Source organism: Cervus canadensis, chromosome 1 (assembly GCF_019320065.1).
Source record: "Cervus canadensis isolate Bull #8, Minnesota chromosome 1, ASM1932006v1, whole genome shotgun sequence".
Classification (NCBI taxonomy): Eukaryota; Metazoa; Chordata; class Mammalia; order Artiodactyla; family Cervidae; genus Cervus; species Cervus canadensis.
This window is the reverse complement of record NC_057386.1, coordinates 107249735-107269492: the sequence shown is the minus strand read 5'-3', so window position 1 is coordinate 107269492 and position 19758 is coordinate 107249735. Positions and strand designations below refer to the sequence as shown.

Below are 19758 nucleotides of genomic sequence, written 5' to 3'. Positions count from 1 at the left end.
CTGCCTGCCACCTGGGGGCTGCTCCCCAGGGGGCAGAGGCTGTGGTTGGGGGTGGTGGGAGGACACCCGCACCATCTCTTCTGTCCAGCAGCTGCCCTGGGGTCCCGGGGCCAGGCAGGGTCTCCCAGCCTGAGTGGCCCAGGCGCAGGACTGCACAGGGTTCTGGCCGCAGAGAAGCAGGCCCTGTGCCGCACCCCCCCCTCCCCCCTGCCATGGATTCCCACTTGGGAGGGGACCCAGGCTGGCCCGACCTCACTGTGGTCAGGTCCACCTTAAGTGGCAGCTGTGGGGTCCGGAGGTGGGGTTTCCTGCAGGGGGTGAGCCTGCCCACAGGCGTCCTGTTCTAGGCAGGGGCAGGGCGCCCCACTCTCCCGTGAGGCCTGTAGCCTGGGACAGGAGAGGGAGGGCCAGTACCCCACCCTCCTTACCCTGCAGGCCTCCACCCTCTCGTCCTCAGGGGCTATGAAGTGGGCAAGGAATAAACCACTAAGGTGCCCTGCCATGTCACGATCGGCCACCCTTGGACATGTCCTGGGCCGGGAGGGAGGGTGCTCCAGGCAGGAGGGGCCTGGCCCTGCCCCGCAGGAGCTTGGAGGTGTTTAGGGAAAGGTCTGCGCCAAAAGGGCCCCGCGCAGGGCCCATGGGCCGGACGTGGGGCCTGGCGGCAGCGCGAACCATAATAGACCAGACCCCAGGTGCGCGGGCCCGCAGCAGCCCTCCAGGGTCGCGGGTTCCTGGCTAGAGTGGCCCGGAGGGGGTCCCCCAGCAGGAGGGTCCGAGCCCGGCCCCGCCCCCAGCGAAGGCCGGGGGGCGCGGGCAGGGCGGCGGTGGCGAGGGGCCCCGCCTGGCCCCTGGCCCCGCGCGCCGGTCCACCTTAAGGGGCGCGCTGACATCAGCACGCCGCCGTGCCGCCGCGCCCGCGGGGTGGGATTTCCTCCCGGGCCGCCGCCGCCGCCGGGTCCTGCCCGTCCTGCCGGCCCCGCCCGCCCGGCCCCGGGGAGGGATGCGGCGGCGCGGCACCCAGGATGCCCCGCAGCCCCGGGACGCGCCTCAAACCCGCCAAGTACATCCCGGTGGCCACGGCGGCCGCGCTGCTGGTCGGCTCCAGCACCCTGTTCTTCGTATTCACGTGAGTCGGCCGCGGCTGGCGCCGGGGCCAGAAGGGGCAGGGCTGCGCGCAGGGTGCTGGACGCCGCCGGGTGGGACTGGACCCCGTCGGGGCTGGACAGTGGGCTGGGCCTGTCGGGGGGCACAGGGCTGTGGGTGCCGCGAGCCCCCACTCTGGGCCAAGGCTGATGCCAGGAGCCAGGCAGGGCCAGGTGAGTCCTGGGTGTGAGGACCCTGGGGTCCGGCAGGCCCCGCCCCCCCCCCCCCCCGCCCCCGCCCCCAGTGCCCAGGCGGGCCCCCCTGGGTGCGAGGCGCCTGCCCCGGGCAGCAGAGTGCATGCGGGTCTGCACAGGGCGTGGTTGCAGCCCTGCCCTCCCCGTGGGCCTGTGAGGGGACGCTGGCCATCCAGGGCCACCAGCCCTGCTGGCAAACAGTGGACGGTGGCTCCCGGGTGCCCTCCTTGCCATCTGGCCCCAGGCCACAACCAAGTTGTTCCCGCGTAGGTGTGGCCTGGCCCGGCTGCCACGTGCCTGCCCCATGGCCACCACCGACGCTGGCCTGGTACTGCCCTCCTCTTTCCCTTGACCTCCTCAGGAAGGCCCAATGGTCATGGCCAAAGGGCCTGACCAGGCCACACCCAGGGACACTGGTTCCCTGGGCACTGGGACCCTGGGGCAGGGGACTGGCCAGTCCTGGGCTGGTGCACACCAGGCAGGTGCTGATGACAAGGCTCCGTCCGCATTGTGGTGACCCTGCCCCCTGTCTGCGCCCCCTGCCCCCCACCCCAGGCACAGGGAGTGGTTGGGGACCCCAGCTTCAGCCATGCAGGTCCGCGGCCACCTCCTGCCACAGTTTCCAGACTGGGACATGGCCAGATGACCGGAGTAACTACCGCTCTGGCCTTCCTGGGGACCCGAGGCTTGGGGTGACTACGGTCAGCCGGGCACCCTTTCCCCTCGGCAGGGTCGTGGGCAGTGGCCCGAGGCCGACCAGGTTGCACTGGGCGCCCACAGGCGAGCGGGCCCTGCTGGGCTGGGTGGGCACCACAGGCTGCCAGGAGCGTGTTTAAAAAAGGCTGTGTGGACGGGCTTATTTCTGGCTTTGGCGCGCAGACGTGTTCTTGTCACTGAGATGTTCTGGCTGTGGGCAGCGGGCGCGGGCCGAGGGGGGACGTGTCCTGCGGGGGCTTCTGGGGGACGGGCTCCCTGCTCTGGCCTCTGGGCCCAGGCAGGGGTCCCCGGGGGAGCCTCAGCCCTGCTTCCTCACAGCCTGGCCTCTGCTTGCTGGTCCTGGTTCTTCACCCCCAGATGCAATTCAGCGTTAGTCCTTCTGACTTTAAAAGGAATTCGTGTTCTTGGTGAGAACTTGTGAGATGCAAGGGAAAAGTTTAACAAGATGCTGAGCTCAGCACCATCCCCTCTCCTGCTCAGAGCACCCTGACCCCCCCAGAAAGGGGTCTTGTCCTGTGGTTTCCCTTGATTTCAGAGGGTCCCGATGGCCCCACCCCTGGGGGCGGGCGTGCAGGGTCCCTGCCCTACCTCTGTGCTCAGCGCACAGAGGGCAGCTCCGTGCAGAAGGTGAGGGCACAGGGGTGTGGCCCGGGTCCAGGCGCAGCGGTCCTCTTGCCCAGGGACCCTCCTTGCACCCCCGGGCCGTGCTCCTTGGCCAAGTGACCATGAAGGAACCCGGCCTGCTCTCAGCCCAGTCCTCCTGGGCTCCACCAAGGCGGTGCGGTTCTGCGGGGGCTCTGCCAGGCCACCCAGGCCCAGTGACGCCGTCTGCAGTGGTCCATTCCGGGTGGGCAAGGGGCTGGGCAGTGCCCTTCTTGGACAGGCCTCGTGTCCCCCTAGCTCTGGTCCCAGGCCCTGCGCGGAGCCCAACCCCCGCTCCGGGGCCCTCCCCTCCCCACCTCAGGCCCGGGGATCGGGACTCTTGTCTTCTCTGCCTCATGGACTTTGCTGGACACTGGGGCCCCCAGCCTCTCTCTGAGCTCAGGAAATATGAGCTGCCCATTTGAGGCAGGTCGGTGCAGACAGCAGCTGCTGGTGTGGCTCAGAGTAGGAGCCCAGGCTGAGGGGACCGGGGACCCCTGCCTTGGGCCAGCTCGCTAAGCGGCTTGGCCGGCAGGACATTCAGACCTGTCACCAGGAGAGGCTGGGGCATGGCGAGCATGCCCAGAGGTGGGGTTCCCCCCGCTGACGAAGGGCAGCATGCCACAGGGGAGGTTCCTGGCAGCCCTTCTCCAGGAAGCTTTCCTGGGTTCTAAGAGCAGTCCTGTCCCCCTGGGCACCAGAAGGCTCAGTTTCAGGCCGGCTTAGGTGCTGGGAGAGGTCTGAGAGCCCCAGGCCAGGTCCCTGCCCCGCCCCTTCCCACTCCTGGAGCCACCCTGCAGAGTGATGGGGACCCTGTGAGCATCAGAGGGCCAGTGCTGCGGGGCTGGGACCCACGTGGGGGCTGGGCTGTCTTGTCTCTCTGGACCCACTCGGTTCCCCTCTGGATGAGGGTCAGCATGATGGACCTGAGTGGTCCCTATGCCCAGTTGGGCCATGAGGCCCGGCCTAGGACCAAGCCAGCCTGTGGCGGGCCCACATGGACGGGGCCGCTGGCAGGGGCTGCAGGGAGAGGTGAGCCCCCTGCTACGACCTGCTGAGTGTGGCCTGAGGAGCCCAGGTGCCCTGAGGCACCTTCCTCCTCTGCTCGGGGGTCCGTGGGGTGGGTGCAGGACGCCAGAGGCCCTGTTGGCTGGACCAGGACAGAGTGACCACCCACGCTCTGGTCCCGGCTGCCCCATGCCTGAGCTTCATTAGCCAATGTTAATGAAGAATCTGATTTAAATGAAAACGTCTGAGCTAAAATTTTCCATTCCACATTTAGCCGTGGCTGCTTGCTACCCTGTGGAACCCCCATCCTGCTGGGTGGGGCCTCCTGTGGGCCCAGGTGGGGTCACAGGAGGCGGGGGACGGCCCGGGCCCGCAGCGTGGCTGCCCCGGTGGGTGGTGTCCAACCCCCAGCTGACAGGGGGGGCCTGGAGCACGCCGTTCCCCAGGGGATTGGGGGTGGGGGTTGTCCCAAGGGCCAAGAGGTCCCCCTGGAGCCCGGTGCAGACTCAAACGCCCGGGCAGTGCCCGCCAGGCCTTGCCCACCAAGCGTGTGCTTCCTCACTCCCTCCTCATGTTTGCCCAGCCCACAGGGAGCGGACGGGGGTCCACCGGAGGGGGACGTGTCTGCGTCCGTGTCTGTGGGTATGGATGTGTCACTGTGTGCACGAGTGTGCTTGTCCGTACACATGTCAGCACACACACCTGTCGTGTTGATCACATGTCCTGTGTGCATGAGTGTGTTTGTCCGTACACACGTCAGTGCACACCTGGCTGTCGTGTTGCACATGTCCTGTGTGTGTGCGTGCTTATGCAGTGTCCACACACATGTGCATGTGTGCGTGCTCACAGGAACGTGTGCTCTTTCATCCTCTCCCCTGCTTAGCTGTTCTTGGGTCCTGGCAGCACTGGTGACTGAGCCGGTCCCTGTGGGGGACCCAGGCCTGAGACCCCTTTCAGCACGCCTGGGGTGGAGGCTGCGAGTGGAAGGACGGGGGCCATGGTGCAGGGCAACCCCTGACCCCGTGTTTGAGTCAAGCCTGGGGGACTGGAGATGGTAAATGGCAGGGGCTCAGGCCCCTGTCAGAAAACCTGTGTCCCCCCAGGCTTGCCCCGCCCTCGCTGAAGCTGCACCCTGCCCTCCCCTGGGACATGCTGCCCATGGGCGCTGGGGGGGCGGGCGGTGCCCGTCCGGGGCAGAGGCCATCCAGCAAGGCATGGCTCTGCCGCCTTGCAGCTCTCGCCCGGGTCCCGCTGCTGCTCAGGGCCATGGAGGCTGAGGGAGGACAGGGCGGCATGGGCCGCGGGGGGCGGGGTGATGACCCTGATACCTGCCCCCAACGGTGAAGCGGGGCTGACAGGTGTGCCACCCCACTGCATCTTGCGGCCACGTATCTGTCTGTTCCCGGCCCTGGCCCCTTCCTCCGGAGCGGGCTGGCTCCCCCATGGTACCAGCGCAGGAGAGCACATTTCCTTCCGCACGGAGGCTGTGGCCGGCTATCTCCAGAAGGCGTGTGGGGAGCCAGTTCTCTGCGCCAGGGTGGGTCTATAGTGCCCACCTGTCCCCGGTCCCGGCCGGGCCTGGCTCTGTGTCTCCACTGGCATCTGGGCCGGTAGCCCCTCCCACCCCGTTGGGCAGGGAACGCCTCCGGGGCCCACCACCGACCCTCCAAATGGCATTGGACTGGAGGCCACAAACCTGCCGGAGCACCGCCTGCATGCCCGGGCCGGCAGGGATGGGCATGGGGAAGGCGTCTGCTCCCAGCCGTGGGTAGGCACGGTGGAGGCGGGCCGCCCGGCACACAGACGCTGTGTCCTCGGGCTGTGTGTCACCTCCACGGTGGGTCCCGGAGAAGAGGAAGGGGTGACGCGCGGCTCCCAGCCCGCCCAGCATGCTGCCGTGGGAGCAGAGTCTTTAAATAGCCTCTCGCTTTCCACTAAAAATAGAGAAGTTCCGCCCGCACGGAGGTGGTTGCTGGGGTGGCGGGGCTGGCAGCCGGCCAAGGCAGGCTTGGGTGCCAGTGTGCCTGGTGCGGGTTGACCAGGGCCGCCCGCACGATTCACTCACGCGTGGCCATGGGGCCTGTCCCCAGGGCCAGTGTGGGGGATCCTGGGGGCTCCTGGCCTTCATGCAGGGCCTGGGTGTGAGGAGTGGACCCACCGGGCACCCCCTACTCAGCACAGGAGGGACAGGGAGCCTGGAGCCAGAGGCTCACTTCCTGAGGCCAGGCACATCCTTAGAGAGGGCTGCGGGCAGGTCCTGTGAGGGCTAGGAAGACACTCTGGTGCCAGAGCGTCCACCGAGGACGTGTGCAAGACCTCCACAGGGAGCCAGCAGTCTGGGAAGGCTTACTGGTAGACGGGACAGCCCTGGAGCCCAGTGTGGAGGGGTGATGAGAGATGGCGAAGGGGTAGGGGGCTTGTGCCTTCAGAGTCCACAGGAAGTCTGTACTGCCCTGAGGAGAGAAAGGTGACACACTAGGAAGAAGGGGCTGGGGACCCCCAGGGGCCTGGTGGCTGAGGATCCGCCTGCCGATCCGATGCCTGCTTGGGGAGCTGAGTCCCACCTGCTGCGGAGCAGCTCAGTCTGCGGGTCGCAGCAACTGAGCCTGCATGCCTTGACAAGGGAGAAGCCTGCACGCCTGGATCCTGCATGCCCACGCAACTGAGGCCTGACACAGCCACAGACAAATACATAAAATAATGAGACAAGGCTGTCTGGGTGCGGACGCACCTGGACCCAGGCCCTGAGACCACACCCCACAGGGAACAGCATGCACCCTCCCCACCATGCATTTACAGACCCAGGAAGGCAGCCCTTCACATCACACCCTATAATCTCCCTGGAAGCAGGGGCCTGCCAGGCCGGGGACAGGTGTGGGTGAGGCCCAGGGCTGGCCTGAGCTGCCCAGCGGGTCACTGGCCTTTGCCCGTCAGCGTGCATAGGCAGAGAGGGGCTCTCACCCCCTGTCTGTGTCCACCCCTCCTGGGGCAGGGGACCCAGGAAAGATGCCCAACAGGGGTGGGAGGACAAGACTTGGCTCTGGCCAACCCCTCCTGCCCTTATCTGAGCCTCAGTTTCCTCAACTGGGAGTTGAGTTCCTGGCAGGCGCTTGGGGGTGGCTGGGTTGGAGCTGGCTCCGGTGGCCACCATGAGCGCCACACGCATGTGGCCTAAGGCCGCTGCCCCACGTCCCCTCCCCACACACCTGCCACCCCCAGACCCAGCTCTGCCCTGCTGTCCGACACAGGTGCCCATGGTTGACACGCGCCGTGTCCCCAGCCGTCCCCGTCTACAATGGCATCCTCTTCCTCTTTGTCCTGGCCAACTTCAGCATGGCCACCTTCATGGACCCTGGCGTCTTCCCCCGAGGTAGGGCCCTGTGCGGGGCGGCTCCCTGCTCGCTCGAGTGTGAGTGGCTGACAAGGGCGAGCCGGGCCGGGAGCGGACTGGCTGGGGAGGGGCTGGCCTCTCCTGCCAGGACAGTCACTTTTCTGCCACTCCCGGCCTGCAGCGGATGAGGACGAGGACAAGGAGGATGACTTCCGGGCCCCGCTGTACAAGAACGTGGATGTGCGGGGCATCCAGGTCCGTATGAAGTGGTGCGCCACCTGCCACTTCTACCGCCCGCCGCGGTGCTCCCACTGCAGCGTCTGCGACAACTGCGTGGAGGTGATGGCTCGCCCCTCCTGCCCCGCCCCTCCCCGCCCCTCCCCGCCCCACCCCTCCTCTGCTCCGCCTGCGGTCCGGCCTCCGCCCCGCCTCGCCCCCGCAGTGCTGACGCGCTGTTCCCGCCCAGGACTTCGACCACCACTGCCCCTGGGTCAACAACTGCATCGGGCGCCGCAACTACCGCTATTTCTTCCTGTTCCTGCTGTCGCTCAGCGCGCACATGGTGGGCGTCGTCGCCTTCGGGCTGGTCTACGTGCTGAACCACGCGGAGGGGCTGGGCGCCGCCCACACCACCATCACGTATCCTTGGCCTGACCACAAAGGCAGTGTGGACTGGGGACACATCTCACGGGGAAGTCGAGGCCTGGAGGGCTGGGGCGGAGCCCGGAAGCCCCAGGGGAGTGGGTCGCCTTCCCTGAGTGGGTGGTGGGGAGGGCCTGGGCCGTCTGTCCACAGGCAGCTGCTCGTCCTCGCCCTCGGCCGTTGGCCTTAACGGGCCAGCATGGCCGTCATGTGTGTGGCTGGCCTCTTCTTCATCCCCGTCGTCGGCCTCACGGGCTTCCACGTGGTGCTGGTCACTCGGGGCCGCACCACCAATGAGCAGGTGCAGACCTGGGTGGCAGGGCGTGCATTCTTGATGAGGATGGGCGTGGGCGGGTCCCTGACTGGCTGAGCAAGGAGCAGGGCCATACATGATGTGCGGGAGTGTGGTCAGAGCCGGGGCCTGGGGGCCCTTGGCTGATGCGCAGCAGTGCTGGGGGAGGCTCTGGGCCCTGGAGCCCCCAGTGGGGTTTGGCACGTAGGGCTCTGGCCCTGGAGCCCCCAGTGGGATTTGGCATGCAGGGTCTCGCCTGCCCTGTCCCCCTCCACACCCCCATCGGTGGCCACTGCGGCCACCAGTGAATCAGAACCTAGAAGTTCCACTGCATGCAGGGGCAGGTCCTGGTGACCTAGGTGGGGGACACCCCTGGGCTGACGCTGCCCAACTGACCTTTGAGGAACCCTGCTGTCCCTGCGTGTCATCCTCCCCTCCTTGGCTGGACCCTGGGTGGCCAGGCCGGCTGAGGGGTTCCATATCCACAGGTGACAGGGAAGTTCCGTGGGGGCGTGAACCCCTTCACCCGCGGCTGCTACGGGAACGTGGAGCATGTGCTGTGCAGCCCCCTGGCGCCCCGGTGAGGCTCTCAGCCCGTCCAGTCTGCTCTGGCCTGGCGGGCCCTCCCCTCGGCGCGCATTCAAGCGGGGCCGCCCTGGCCACTGATTCTCTGCCCTGGCGCAGGTATGTGGTGGAGCCGCCCCGGCTGCCGCTGGCTGCTCGCCTGAAGCCGCCCTTCCTTCGGCCGGAGCTCCTGGAGCGAGCGCCACCGCTCAAGGTCAAGCTTAGTGACAATGGGCTGAAGGCTGGCCTGGGCCGCAGCAAGGTGGGTGCCCAGGGGTGGGCGTGGGATGGGGAGCGGCGGGAAGCCATCAGGTTGGCGGGACCACGAAGTAGAAGGAAGAGGACCGAGGCGAACAAAGGAACCGTCGGGGTCCTTGGCTCCAGGATGGAGTCCCCGATAAAGCCCTGCCCCTGGACTGTACCCTGCACACCACTGACCATATCCCCTTCCAGTCCAAGGGCAGCCTGGACCGGCTGGATGAGAAGCCCCTGGACCTGGGGCCACCACTGCCCCCTAAGGTGGAGGCCGGCACGTTTGGCAGCGACCTGCAGACCCCGCGCCCGGGCAGTGCTGGTGAGGTGGGAGCGCCCGAGGGGAGGCAGGGGCGCCGAGCGATCCCAGCCTGACCGCGGCCCGTCTCCTCCAGAGAGCGCCCTGTCGGCGCAGAGGACCAGTCCCCCGACACCTGCCATGTACAAGTTCCGGCCCGCCTTTCCCACGGGTCCCAAGGCGCCATTCTGCGGGCCGGCTGAGCAGGTGAGGCTCTGCCCGGGAGGCCCCGCCCAGGAGGCCCCGCCCCTGGAGGTCCTACCTGAGGAGGCCCCGCCCCCAGGAGTTCCTATCCCAGGAGGCCCCGCCCCTGGAGGTCCTACCTGAGCAGGCCCCGCCCCCAGGAGTTCCTATCCCAGGAGGCCCTACCTGAGGAGGCCCCGCCCCCAGGAGTTCCTATCCCAGGAGGCCCTACCTGAGGAGGCCCCGCCCCCCAGGAGTTCCTATCCCAGGAGGCCCCGCCCCAGGAGTTCCTACCTGAGGAGGCCCCTCCCCTGGAGGCCCCGCCCCAGGAGGCCCGGTCTGGGAAGCTCCAGGGTCCCGCCTCCAGACTTCTTCGAAGATCACTCCCTGGAGGCCCCGCCCCAGGAACTCCTACCCGAGGAGGCCCCGCCCCCAGGCGGCACTCCTGAAGACCCCTCCTGGGTCACAGAGGTGTGAGCGTGCCAGCTGGGGCAGGGTGTCCTGGTTCTTTTGGCCCTTGGCCTGCCTGCCTGCTGGCTCGGCGGTGTTCCCCCGGCCACAGTGGGCGCTGCCCCCGGCAGCACTGTGTGCGGGGCGCCTGGAATTCCACGTTAGTCACCGCCTGAGGCCTTCAGGGCCCCCACGAAGGCTTCAGAGGAATTTGAGATTGTTTGAGGAAGCACATTTATTCTCTGCATTCACGTGGAGCAGTGGGCGCGTGAGCAGAGGCCAAGAGCCTTGAGGTCCCTGGGCTGCATGGTTCTTTCATGGCCACTGGAGGGCAGGCCTGTGGTGGGCCAGCACGCCCGGAGCCCCAGGGAGCTCCCTCAGGACTGATGGCCTGCCTGGCCAGGGTCCGGTGGCCCTTCTTGGAATGGTCGTCTCCTTCCTGGGTCTGTCCTGGATCCCATGGAGGGTCTGGCTGGTTGTCCATGTGCCCTGAGGCCACCCACACTGCCGTGCCCACCCTGGGCCCCTTTTCTCCTGGGGCGAGGGGACCGAGGGCTTCTGGGAGCAGCTTGTTGCTGCACCTGCCGCCACTTGAGTGGCAGAGTGGATGTGCCTTCTCTCCCTGCAGGTCACGGGCACCGACTCCCTGACACTGGGGGAGGACAGCATCCACAGCCTGGACTTTGCATCGGAGCCCAGCCTGGACCTGCCCGACTACCCGCCCCTCAGCGCGGCCGACACCTTCTCAGGCGCCCTGCGCTCCCTGAGCCTCAAGGCGGCCAGTCGGCGGGGCGGGGACCACGTGGCCCTGCAGCCCCTGCGCTCTGAGGGTGGGCCCCCCACGCCCCACCGCAGCCTCTTTGCCCCCCACGCGCTGCCCAACCGCAACGGCAGCCTGTCCTACGATAGCCTGCTGAACCCCGGCTCCCCCGGGGGCCACGCCTGCCCGGCCCATCCCACAGCCGGCGCCCCTGGCTACCGCTCACCCTACCTGCACGCGGGGGTGCCAGGTGACCCGCCACGGCCGCCGCCCCGAAGCTTCAGCCCGGTGCTGGGCCCGAGGCCGCGGGAGCCCTCGCCAGTGCGCTATGACAACCTGTCCCGGACCATCATGGCCTCCATCCAGGAGCGCAAGGACAGGGAGGAGCGGGAGCGGCTGCTGCGTTCTCAGGCCGACTCGCTCTTTGGCGACTCGGGTGTCTATGACACACCCAGCTCCTACAGCCTGCAGCAGGCCGGCGTGCTGTCCGAGGGCCCCCGCGGCCCCGGGCTGCGCTGCGGCTCCCGGGATGACCTGGTGGCCGGGCCCGGCTTTGGGGGCGCCCGCAACCCTGCGCTGCAGACATCACTGTCCTCGCTGTCCAGTGCGGTGAGCCGGGCACCACGGACCTCCTCCTCCTCCCTGCAGGCAGACTTGGCCAGTAGCGGCGGCCCAGGGGCCCGGCCCGCCAGTGGCCCACACAGGTCGCCAGCGCACCAGGTGCCCCCATCCCCACCTGGCACCCCCTGCTCGCCCTCCTATGCTGGCCCCAAGGCCGTCGCCTTCATCCACGCAGACCTCCCGGAACCACCGCCCTCGCTGGCTGTGCAGAGGTGGGTGCTGGGGGTGTGGCCGGCCACCGGACACAGGGTACGGGTCTGCGGGGCTCTTGGCTGGGGGGCTGCCCAGGAGGCCTGAGGCTACCCTGAGGGGTGGGCCTCACCCAGCCTGGAGGCTCCTGCTGGCCAGCGTCAGGGTCGCCGGCTCCAAGGATGCCCTGGACACCCTGGGGGGGTGCAGGCGATTTTGTACCTTGAGCCAAGCCTGCACTCTTCCCGGGCTGACAGACCCAGTGAGTGGGGCATCCCAGGTCCTTCTAGAGATGGTCATCTGTCCATGTTCAGAAGGCCAAGTCAGGGGGACGTCATCCCACAGCAAGACGTGCACTCTGGGCACCACGGTCCTGGCCTTTGGGGGGTTTCCCTGCTCAGAGACGGGCAAAGGGAGGCTTGGGCTTGGGGCGGAGGCTGGGTGACAGGCCCAGCAGGTGGCAAGGTCCACACTATTGGTCAGTGCCCAGCGGCTGCAGGGCCGAAGGACAGCCCCTTGCTTTCCTCGGAGGGAGCGAGGAGGAGGTCAGAGGGTCACCACAGGGTCACTGCAGGCTCCTCAGCTCAGGGTTCCAGGACATAGATAAACTGGCCAGGGTCCACCTGGCCTCCCTGTGCTCTTGGTCTGTGCTGAGCGGCCTGGGAAGGGAGGGTGGCTGTTCTGACAGATGTCTGTCCTCTACCCCCTGACCCCCATTTCCACGTGGGACTGTCCAGGCTCAGGGCAGGGGCGGCCCAGGGCTCCGTCTGTCTGTGTCCTCTGTCCATTGCCTCTGCTGGCTGTGTTCTGCCGTGTTCCCTTGTTCACCGTGTGCGCGTGTCTGCTTGTTTCGATGCAGGGACCACCCTCAGCTGAAGACCCCCCCAAGTAAGCTTAATGGGCAGTCCCCGGGTCTGACCCGCTTGGGGCCAGCCCCCGGCCCCCCGGGGCCCTCCGCCAGCCCCGCCCGGCACACGCTGGTTAAGAAGGTGTCCGGCGTGGGTGGGACCACATACGAGATCTCGGTGTGAGGACCGACTGCCCCCCCGTCGCCGAGCGCCATGGGAACCACGACCCCCCGCGGCCACCCCTCCCAGCTTCTCTGCCCCTGGAGAGGAGGCCCAGGCCTGGCGCAGACGCCTCAGCGAGGAAAGCCACGCCTCTGCGGCCCGTCCCTCGTCCTCGGCCGCCCGTCCGCACCTGCTCACCAGGCGCCGCGGGGCTGCAGGCCTGCGTGGTGGTGGTCCTGCTCCCGTGAGCTGGGGCGGTGAGGGGCACAGAGCGCTCCTGTGCCCCTGAGGTTGTCACCCGGCCGGCCCTAACCGCTTCCCTTCCGCGTGGGTCCCCATGGCCCAGAGACGGACAGAGAGGCCTGAGCCCCTGGCCAAGGGCCCTGCCACCCGGCTGCCCCGACCCCTTGCCTTTCAGGGACCTGCTGCAAGCTTGTAGCTTGGCACAGCCAGTTCTCCCGCAGGGAGCACGGGCCCAGCCCACAGGCACCCAGCTATTCTGATGGACAGGTGGACAAATGGACAGACGGACAGACAGCCAGCTGTGGGTGGGGTCCTGGCTCCGTGTGTCTCGTCTCGCCCCCGCTGGTGGGCGCGTCCCCACGTCTGTGCTCTGAGCTGCCATGCCGTGTCCCACGTGTCAACGCTCGGGCCCCTGCCGTCCCCCTCCCCCGTCCCGCCTGGAAACGCGCTTTAATTGAAGCCTTAACCTCTGCTTTATGCTCTTGTGGGAGGCGACGGGGTCTGGGGTAGCAGACAGGAGGCCTGACACCACCCCTCGGGGCCCAGGCCACCCCGTGCCCCCTCCCTGCAAACTGGAGACCCCCACCCAAGGCACGCAAAGCCCAGGCCCCGCTGGAGCCTGGGGCCCACGTGGGAAGCACATCGGGAGGGCTCGGAGTTTCGTCTGGTGCCAGGGACCCGAGAGTAAGCACACGGCAGCGTCCGCTTGCATTGTTGTCTGTTCTATGTTTTTATATCTACATCTATATATCTATAATTTTATTAAAAAAAGAAAAAGAGTCACTTGGGTCCTTTCCTTGAGCAAGACCAGGGTTCCAGGTGGGGCAAAGGTGCTCAGGCTGTGGGAGAGGGGGTGGCAGCCTGTCTGCTCTGTGTGGGCACTCCTGGACCGGTGCCAGGCTGGAAGCCGGGCAGGGATGCGTGGCCCCCCCGTGTCTGTGTCACCCCGGCTGGGCTGAGCCACCCCGGGGCCCCCGAGCAGCGGGTGCCCGCGGGCTGGGATGTCGGGCAGCTGGACCAGTCCCCGCGCCCCTCCTCAGATGCATGGTGGGCGGGGTGGGGGGAATCTGCGGCCTTTCGGGGACTGGAGGCCCGGGGCAGGGCCTGGCCCGCTGACCTCCGCCTTTCTGCTTTTCTCTCACTGGACGCTGCGACCTGCAGGGGCTGGATCGGCACCTGCAGCCGTGGATGGGGGCGGCGCGGCCAGCCCTGGGCGCCCCCCAGCCTACACCTGTGCCACTTCGGCCTCCCAGAGGACCACCCGCCGCTGCGGGCCCCCTGGAGCCCAGCCCCAGGGGCGCCCCCCCAGGGGGCCGTGTGCCGGCTGCACTTGGCTGCCTCCAGCCTCTTCCCCAGCCTCTCGGGGCCTGAGCGGGACAGCAAGTAGGCCACTCTGGGGCCCCAGAGGGCTGGGCTGCCGTGGACCCTAGGGGCCCCGGGGGCCTCTGTTCCACCAGCCACAGCTTGACTTGACCCCTAGCCTGCCAGGGCCCGTGACCCTGCGCCCTCCCGGCTCAGGAGGCCCCCGCCTGCTGCAGAGGGTCAGACCCCCCGGGCGGGGGCCCCAGAGCTGCTGGGGCCACCACAGCCTTCTGGGCTTTTGCTGCCCCTGCACCCGACCCCCTGCCTGACCAAGCACTTTACGCGTCCCTTCCTTCCCAGGGAGCCCGGCCTCTGTGGGCTGGGCCGGGCTGGGCCGGGGTCTCAGGCGGCCCCTGCAGGTCTCTGCACTGCCCCCTCCCCCTGCACCCTGCACATGAACGGATGCCTTAAGCTCCTGCAGCAGCCAGCCAGAGGAGACCCCAGCCCACCAGCCCTGCCCCGATGGTCTTCCCTCCTCTGCACACCTGGGGCGCTCAGAGGGCCCCGCCGCCCCCAGCCCTGCAGCCCCTAGCCAGCTGGGCACCCCCCCCCCATGGCCTCAGAGGCGGGGCAGGGCCCTGGCTGGCACCCGCCCCCCCTTGCCAGCAGAGAGCTCTGTTTCTCCCACTTGGGGACGAGCAGCCACAAATCTGGTCTCTATTGTTCTAAAAGGTATTCCCTCACCCCAGTTTAATGCAGTAAATAAAATCTTTGGTGTTTTACCTCCATGGCTCTGTCCACCACCATGGTCCCCCTGTCCTTCAAGCCTGGACTGGACAGGGACCCTGGGTTGGGAAGGTAAACAGGAACGGCCGGGGCGGGGGAAGGGAGGGAGGGGGCTGGGTGGTGGCTGGGCAGGTGTGGGAGGTGGGTGGCAAGCCAGACAGGGACGCGGGTTGTGTTTGGGCTCAGCAGCACCTGTGGGGCAGAGAACCTGCTCCCCAAGGTCCGCCCACCCGGGGATGAGGCCTGAGGAGCTCTTTCATTGGGGCTCCCTCCCCCTTCCTGGTGGCAAGGAGGCTGCGGAGAGGCTGCCCCCGCAGCAGGTGGGTGAGGGGTGCCAGACAGGGGCGCCACCCCGGGGACCCTCGCTGCGAGATCAGCCGGGGAAGGCTTCACAGCCTCCAGCGCCCGCCCCGGTATCCATGGAAACAAGCACACGGGCGGAGAGTCACGACTATATGTCCGGCCACAGGCCCAGCCCTCAGGACAGCCCCCGCCCCCTCCCTTCTCCAAGCTTCCGGGCGGGGACGGTGCGCCGCAGTGCCGTGGGCGGGGGCCGGCGCGGCCGCTGGGCCCCGGGGGCCGCGCCGGCCTGCTGGCTTCCTCCTCGCTGGGGCCGCTGGGCCTCCGGCCTAGAAGGGCAGGAAGCCGTCCACCTCGAGGCGCAGGAACGGGCCCAGGAGGGCCCGCAGCTTCCAGACGGCGGCGCGGCTCAGCAGGGGCGGCACCAGCCCCTCGAAGGGCGCGGGGTCGACCACGTACACGTAGGCGGCGGTGCAGGCCAGCAGGGCCCCCAGCAGCAGCCTCAGGGCCAGCAGCCTGCGGGCGGCGGTGGTCAGGGGGCGGGGCGCCCGGGGATGGGCCCTGGGCACTGGGCTCGGTCCCTGCGCCGGCTGGGCCACCTACCAGAGCTGGCCTCTGAGGCCCTCGGAGCATCCCAGCTGCGGCCGTGCCTTCTGCGGAGGAGGGGCCGAGCCGGTGAGGTCAGGGCAGGCCTACTCACCCAGCTCCTCCCCCGCTGCCTTCTGGGACGGTTGGGGGGGAGTGGGGGCTTACCCCTCTGCATGCCATCTTCTGGTCTTTCCTGGCTTGGGTGCGACACTGGGCCCGTTCCCTGGGAGGGCGGGAGTGCTGCAGTCAGCACCATAGGTATACCCCGTCCTCAGCCCGCACCACTGCCCTGGCGCTGGGGAACTGGGGACCGGTCAGGGACGGGTCCACCGCACCCTGACCCAGACACTGTCGCAGCTCAGCCAGCCCCCGCCCCTGGGCCTCCAGCCCCCACATCACCCCAGGATCTCCAGCTGGATGTCCTCCATCTGGTCCAGCACGCCCCTGATGTCCTTCTTGAGGTTCTGGGGGCCAGAGAGGGTAAAGTGGGGGTCCTGCTCGCCCGCCCTGTCCCCGCCCGTTCATCCTCTGGCGTTAAGCCTCTGGGGACCTACCAGGAGCCCGGTGGCCTGGTTGTTCAGGGCCATGTGTACTTCAGCCACGCCGTCCCACACCTGGTGGGAGGGGCGAGGCTGGGTCACGCCCTCAGGATAGAGCAGGACCCGTGCTGGACGCCCCTCTCCACAGGTGGAGCCCCCGCCCGGCGCCCCCACCCACCCCTGCAGGTGGCACCTCGGTGATAGCCATTTTCTTCCTCTCAAAGGACAGTCGGATCTGCTGCAGCTCGTTCTGGGGAGGGGGCGCAGTGTGGGCCGAGGCAGGGCTGGAGGGTAGTCGGCTCCCGCTCCACCGCGCCCCACCCCGCCCCTGGGCCCACCAGGGACTACGGCACGGACCCCTCCCCCGCCCCGCCCGTCCCCGGACCCGCCCCTCCCGAACACGCCCCCTGGACCACCTGGGACTGCGGCGGGAACGACTGTCTCGCCCCGCCCCATCCCAGCCCCGCCCCGGCCCCTCCCCTCCCCATCCCGGCCCCGCCCCCGGACCCCCAGGGATTGCGGCACTTGCTCCTCCCCCCGCCCCGGCCCCGCCCCTCCCCGTCCTGGCCCCGCCCCTCCCTATCTCTGCCCCACCCCCCGGACCCTCCAGGGACTGCGGCACGGACTCCTCCCCTCGCCCCGGCCCCGCCCCTCCCCACCTCGGCCCCACTCAGGCCCCGCCCCCGGTCCCACCTGGGGCTGCAGCACTGACTCCTCGCTCCCTCCACCGCCCGTCCCCTCCCCTCCCCGGACCCCCGGCCCACCTGGGACTGCTGCACGAAGGACTCCTCGCCCCGGCACAGCTCCTGCCGCAGCAGCTGCAGAGGGGCCCTGTCCTCCAGGGGCCGGGCGCAGGCCTGCTCAGGGGGCTGCGGAGGAGCCCCTGGCTCAGCCCCAAGGCCATCGGCAGCGTCCGCGGTCATGGACTGCTTGGGAGTGGGGTTGGGGGGGAGCGCATGGAGCCACAGGGCGCTCCGCAGAGCCACCCGCGGTCCTGCCAGGGCCGTGCCCCGCCCCGCACTCACCCAGGCCAGGGCCGTACAGCTCGAGTGCTCTGGGCACAAGGGCAGGAACTGCTGCCCCGGCCCCAGGAGGGCCCCCAGCTGCTCCCGCAGATCCTGGTTCTGCCTCTTCTGGGGTGGGGCACAGAGATGGGGAGATGGGGACAGCTGTGTCTGGGGCGGCGCTGGGGAGAGGGCGTGGGCCTGGTGGGGCCGGGACGTGGGGTCTGGTGGGGCCTGGGTGTGGGGCGTGAGGTCTGGCAGGGCTGGGGCGTGGGGTCCGGGGCATGGGTTCTGGCAGGTCCCGGCTGTGCTGGGGGTCTGATGGGGCTGAGGTGTGGGGTCTGGCGGGGCCCGGGTGTGGGGTGTGGGGTCTGGCAGGGCATGGGGTCTGGCGGGGCTGGGGCCTGGTGCTCACCAGACTCTGGTTCTCCTGCTCCAGCTGGAGGAAGGACTGCTCTGCAGGCCCCAGGGGAATGCCCTGGAGCTGGGGGGGGTCTGCCCTGGGCGAGGCTGAGGCCCCTGTGCCCGGGATCAGGGGTGGGCATGGGCAGGGCCGGGGCCCGGAGCTGGGCCCTGCCGCATGCCGGGAAGCCCTCTGCTCTCGCTCACGGCTGGAGTGCAGGGCCCAGCCCCACCCCAGCCTGGCGTCTGTCTGTCCTTGTCTCATCCTTGCTGGGTCTCGCGGCCTCTGTCGCTGCAGCTCGCCGTCCTCACTTGTGATGAAGTTCCCGGGTACCTCGCCTCCAACCCTGGGCCCCCCACTCCCTGTCCCCAGGGCTGAGAAAGGCCTGGCAGTCTCCATCGAGTGGGTGGGGCTGAGAGGCACCATGCAGGGCCACCTGGCGAACACTGGGCAGGGCGGGTCCAGGCACCCCCCGTGGCTGCTCGGAGCTGGGGGCTGGGGGCACTGGGGGTGGGTGTGGCCACAGGGTCCCAGGGTTTTCGGCCCCTCCATTCCTCCCTGTGACCCCTTCCTGACCCCAGGTCCAGGCTTTGGCCTGGCCTGTCCTGCCACCCTCTTACTAAGGGAGCTCTGGGTGTCATGGCTCATAGGCACCTCAGGGGCAACTGTCACAAAGGCCTGGGCAGGACCAGGGAGGTCATAATGGGCTGGGGTGGTGGCCAGAGTGGGGCTGACTGGGCCCCTCCCACCACGTCCCATCAGCTACTATCTTAAACTGTACAGCAGGTCCTGTAGACGTGAGCTAAAAGCAAAGTCAAACAGAAGCAGGTGCCCAATGTGGCCCTGCCCCACCCGAGAGCCCCAAGGCTGAGGCCTTCCTGGAGGCGGTGGCCATGCCTCTCTCCACCCAGAAGAGATCATCCCACAGCCTGACCTTTTCACCTGTGAATCCCCAATTTTTTTTTAAGTCATTTATTTAACATTCAGTGGTCCCACAAGGACTGTTATCCAAGGTTGAGTCACTCACTCGAGGCCAAGGCCTGTTCAGTGGCTGGACCAGAGTCCAGCCTGCTTTTCGCCACTTCAGAGGTCTTTTCAGGGACTGCAGAGTGCCAGCCAGATCCAGCGCCCCATCCTCTGCCCCCCCCCCCGGGTTCCCCTCCCCTATTAATAGCCTCATGCCATGTCCCACTCTGTCCCACTGCAACCCCCCACCCTCCACAGTGCCCCCCACTCCTGGAGCCCCCAACTCACAGCCCACTCTCTTTCAGTTCCCTCCCTTGTTTCACAGAAGCACAGCCTCAAGCAGCTTTCTCAGAAAAGAGGGTTGGTGGAAACCTGAGTGCCCGTGTGGGGGACACAGCTGCAGATCCTGGCTGTCCCTGTGTCCTTGACCCTCGGCAACGTGACCCTGGGCTCTGGGCTAGCCCAGGGGCCTGCTTGGGCCTGTGGGCTCTTACCAGGAGGTCTGAACAACTCTTGTGTGTCGGGTGGTGACTTTCTCGCTGCTACGTGGATTCTCTGTGACCTTGCTCTCGGATTCCAGGTCACGGGGATGGCGGGGCTCTGGTCATCCCGGCGGGTCCCCAGCTCCTGGGAGGGGGTTGACAAGCTCAGCGAGACCACAGAGACCCACCCGGTGAGGCCAGCCAAGTGTACCAGGCCTGGCTGATGGGTGTTTGCTTTAGCCTCTGGCGTGGGGAGCTAGATCGGGAGACCCTTGAGGATCAGCTGGCTGCTCACTCTGACCTCAGGCTGCTTGCCTGTGAGGCTGGGCCGGTAGCTCAGGCCCTTCCCTGTGTGAGACCCTGCTGTAACGTTTCAGGACTTCTCCGTTGCTCTCTGCCTCTCCCTATTCTTTTCTCAGAGCTCTGTCCCGTTCTCCTTTAGGGACAAAGTGGATTGGGTGGGGGGGAGGGGAGCTTTCACTTCCTGCTGCTTCTCCTTGGGGATCTTCTCTTTGGAAGGCCTTCCTGCCAGGAATAGCTAAGGGCTTTGCTACTCCCCATTAGCAGCCGGGGAGTCCTCTGGGCAGATGTCTGGAGCAGGGCAGCCTGGGGAGTTGTCTGTGGGTCCCCTGCCACCTGCTGACCCTCGCAAGTGCTGGGTGGCCCCCCAAGCCGCCCCCTAGCCAGCCCGGGTCAGCAGCCCTGCCTCGTCCACAACCAGGTACAGTCAGCCCCCTCTTCCCAACTGTAGAAGTCCGTCAATACCCCTCATCTGCTGGTGGTCTGGCTCCCCCACTGAATGCAGGATACCCACAGAGAAGGGACATGCACCGGCCACAGCCTGTG

At 68.0% G+C, this 19758-nt stretch overlaps 2 protein-coding genes across 6 annotated transcripts; one reads left to right on the top strand and one right to left on the bottom strand.

Annotated features, from left to right (window-relative positions):
• The first annotated feature begins 911 nt into the window (after window positions 1–911).
• Window positions 912–14631, top strand: ZDHHC8 (zinc finger DHHC-type palmitoyltransferase 8). 4 transcript variants are annotated; one of them, XR_006273445.1, is made up of 12 exons: window positions 913–1129; window positions 6956–7077; window positions 7220–7377; window positions 7505–7677; window positions 7879–7981; window positions 8461–8552; window positions 8657–8798; window positions 8990–9110; window positions 9184–9293; window positions 10348–11312; window positions 12149–13226; window positions 13704–13842. XR_006273445.1 is itself a non-coding variant. In XM_043489172.1 (11 exons), the coding sequence occupies exons 1-11, from the start codon at window positions 1026–1028 to the stop codon at window positions 13927–13929; spliced, it is 2316 nt and encodes a 771-aa protein (XP_043345107.1). In that variant the 5' UTR covers window positions 912–1025; the 3' UTR covers window positions 13930–14631. The 4 variants fall into 4 exon arrangements, 3 of the variants coding, with proteins under 3 accessions (XP_043345107.1, XP_043345114.1, XP_043345127.1); XM_043489172.1 differs by lacking the exon at window positions 12149–13226 and having other exon boundaries at window positions 912–1129; window positions 13704–14631; XM_043489179.1 differs by lacking the exon at window positions 13704–13842 and having other exon boundaries at window positions 12149–13321.
• A 502-nt stretch (window positions 14632–15133) lies between these two features.
• CCDC188 (coiled-coil domain containing 188) lies at window positions 15134–18300 on the bottom strand. 2 transcript variants are annotated; one of them, XM_043489230.1, is made up of 8 exons: window positions 17477–18300; window positions 16822–17190; window positions 16236–16307; window positions 16073–16132; window positions 15918–15982; window positions 15684–15741; window positions 15534–15583; window positions 15134–15446 (listed from the first exon to the last, which is right to left on the bottom strand). In XM_043489230.1, exons 1-8 carry the CDS (start codon window positions 18221–18223, stop codon window positions 15260–15262), a joined length of 1608 nt encoding a protein of 535 aa, XP_043345165.1. In that variant the 5' UTR covers window positions 18224–18300; the 3' UTR covers window positions 15134–15259. The 2 variants fall into 2 exon arrangements, with proteins under 2 accessions (XP_043345165.1, XP_043345171.1); XM_043489236.1 differs by having other exon boundaries at window positions 16251–16307.
• Window positions 18301–19758: the final 1458 nt, after the last annotated feature.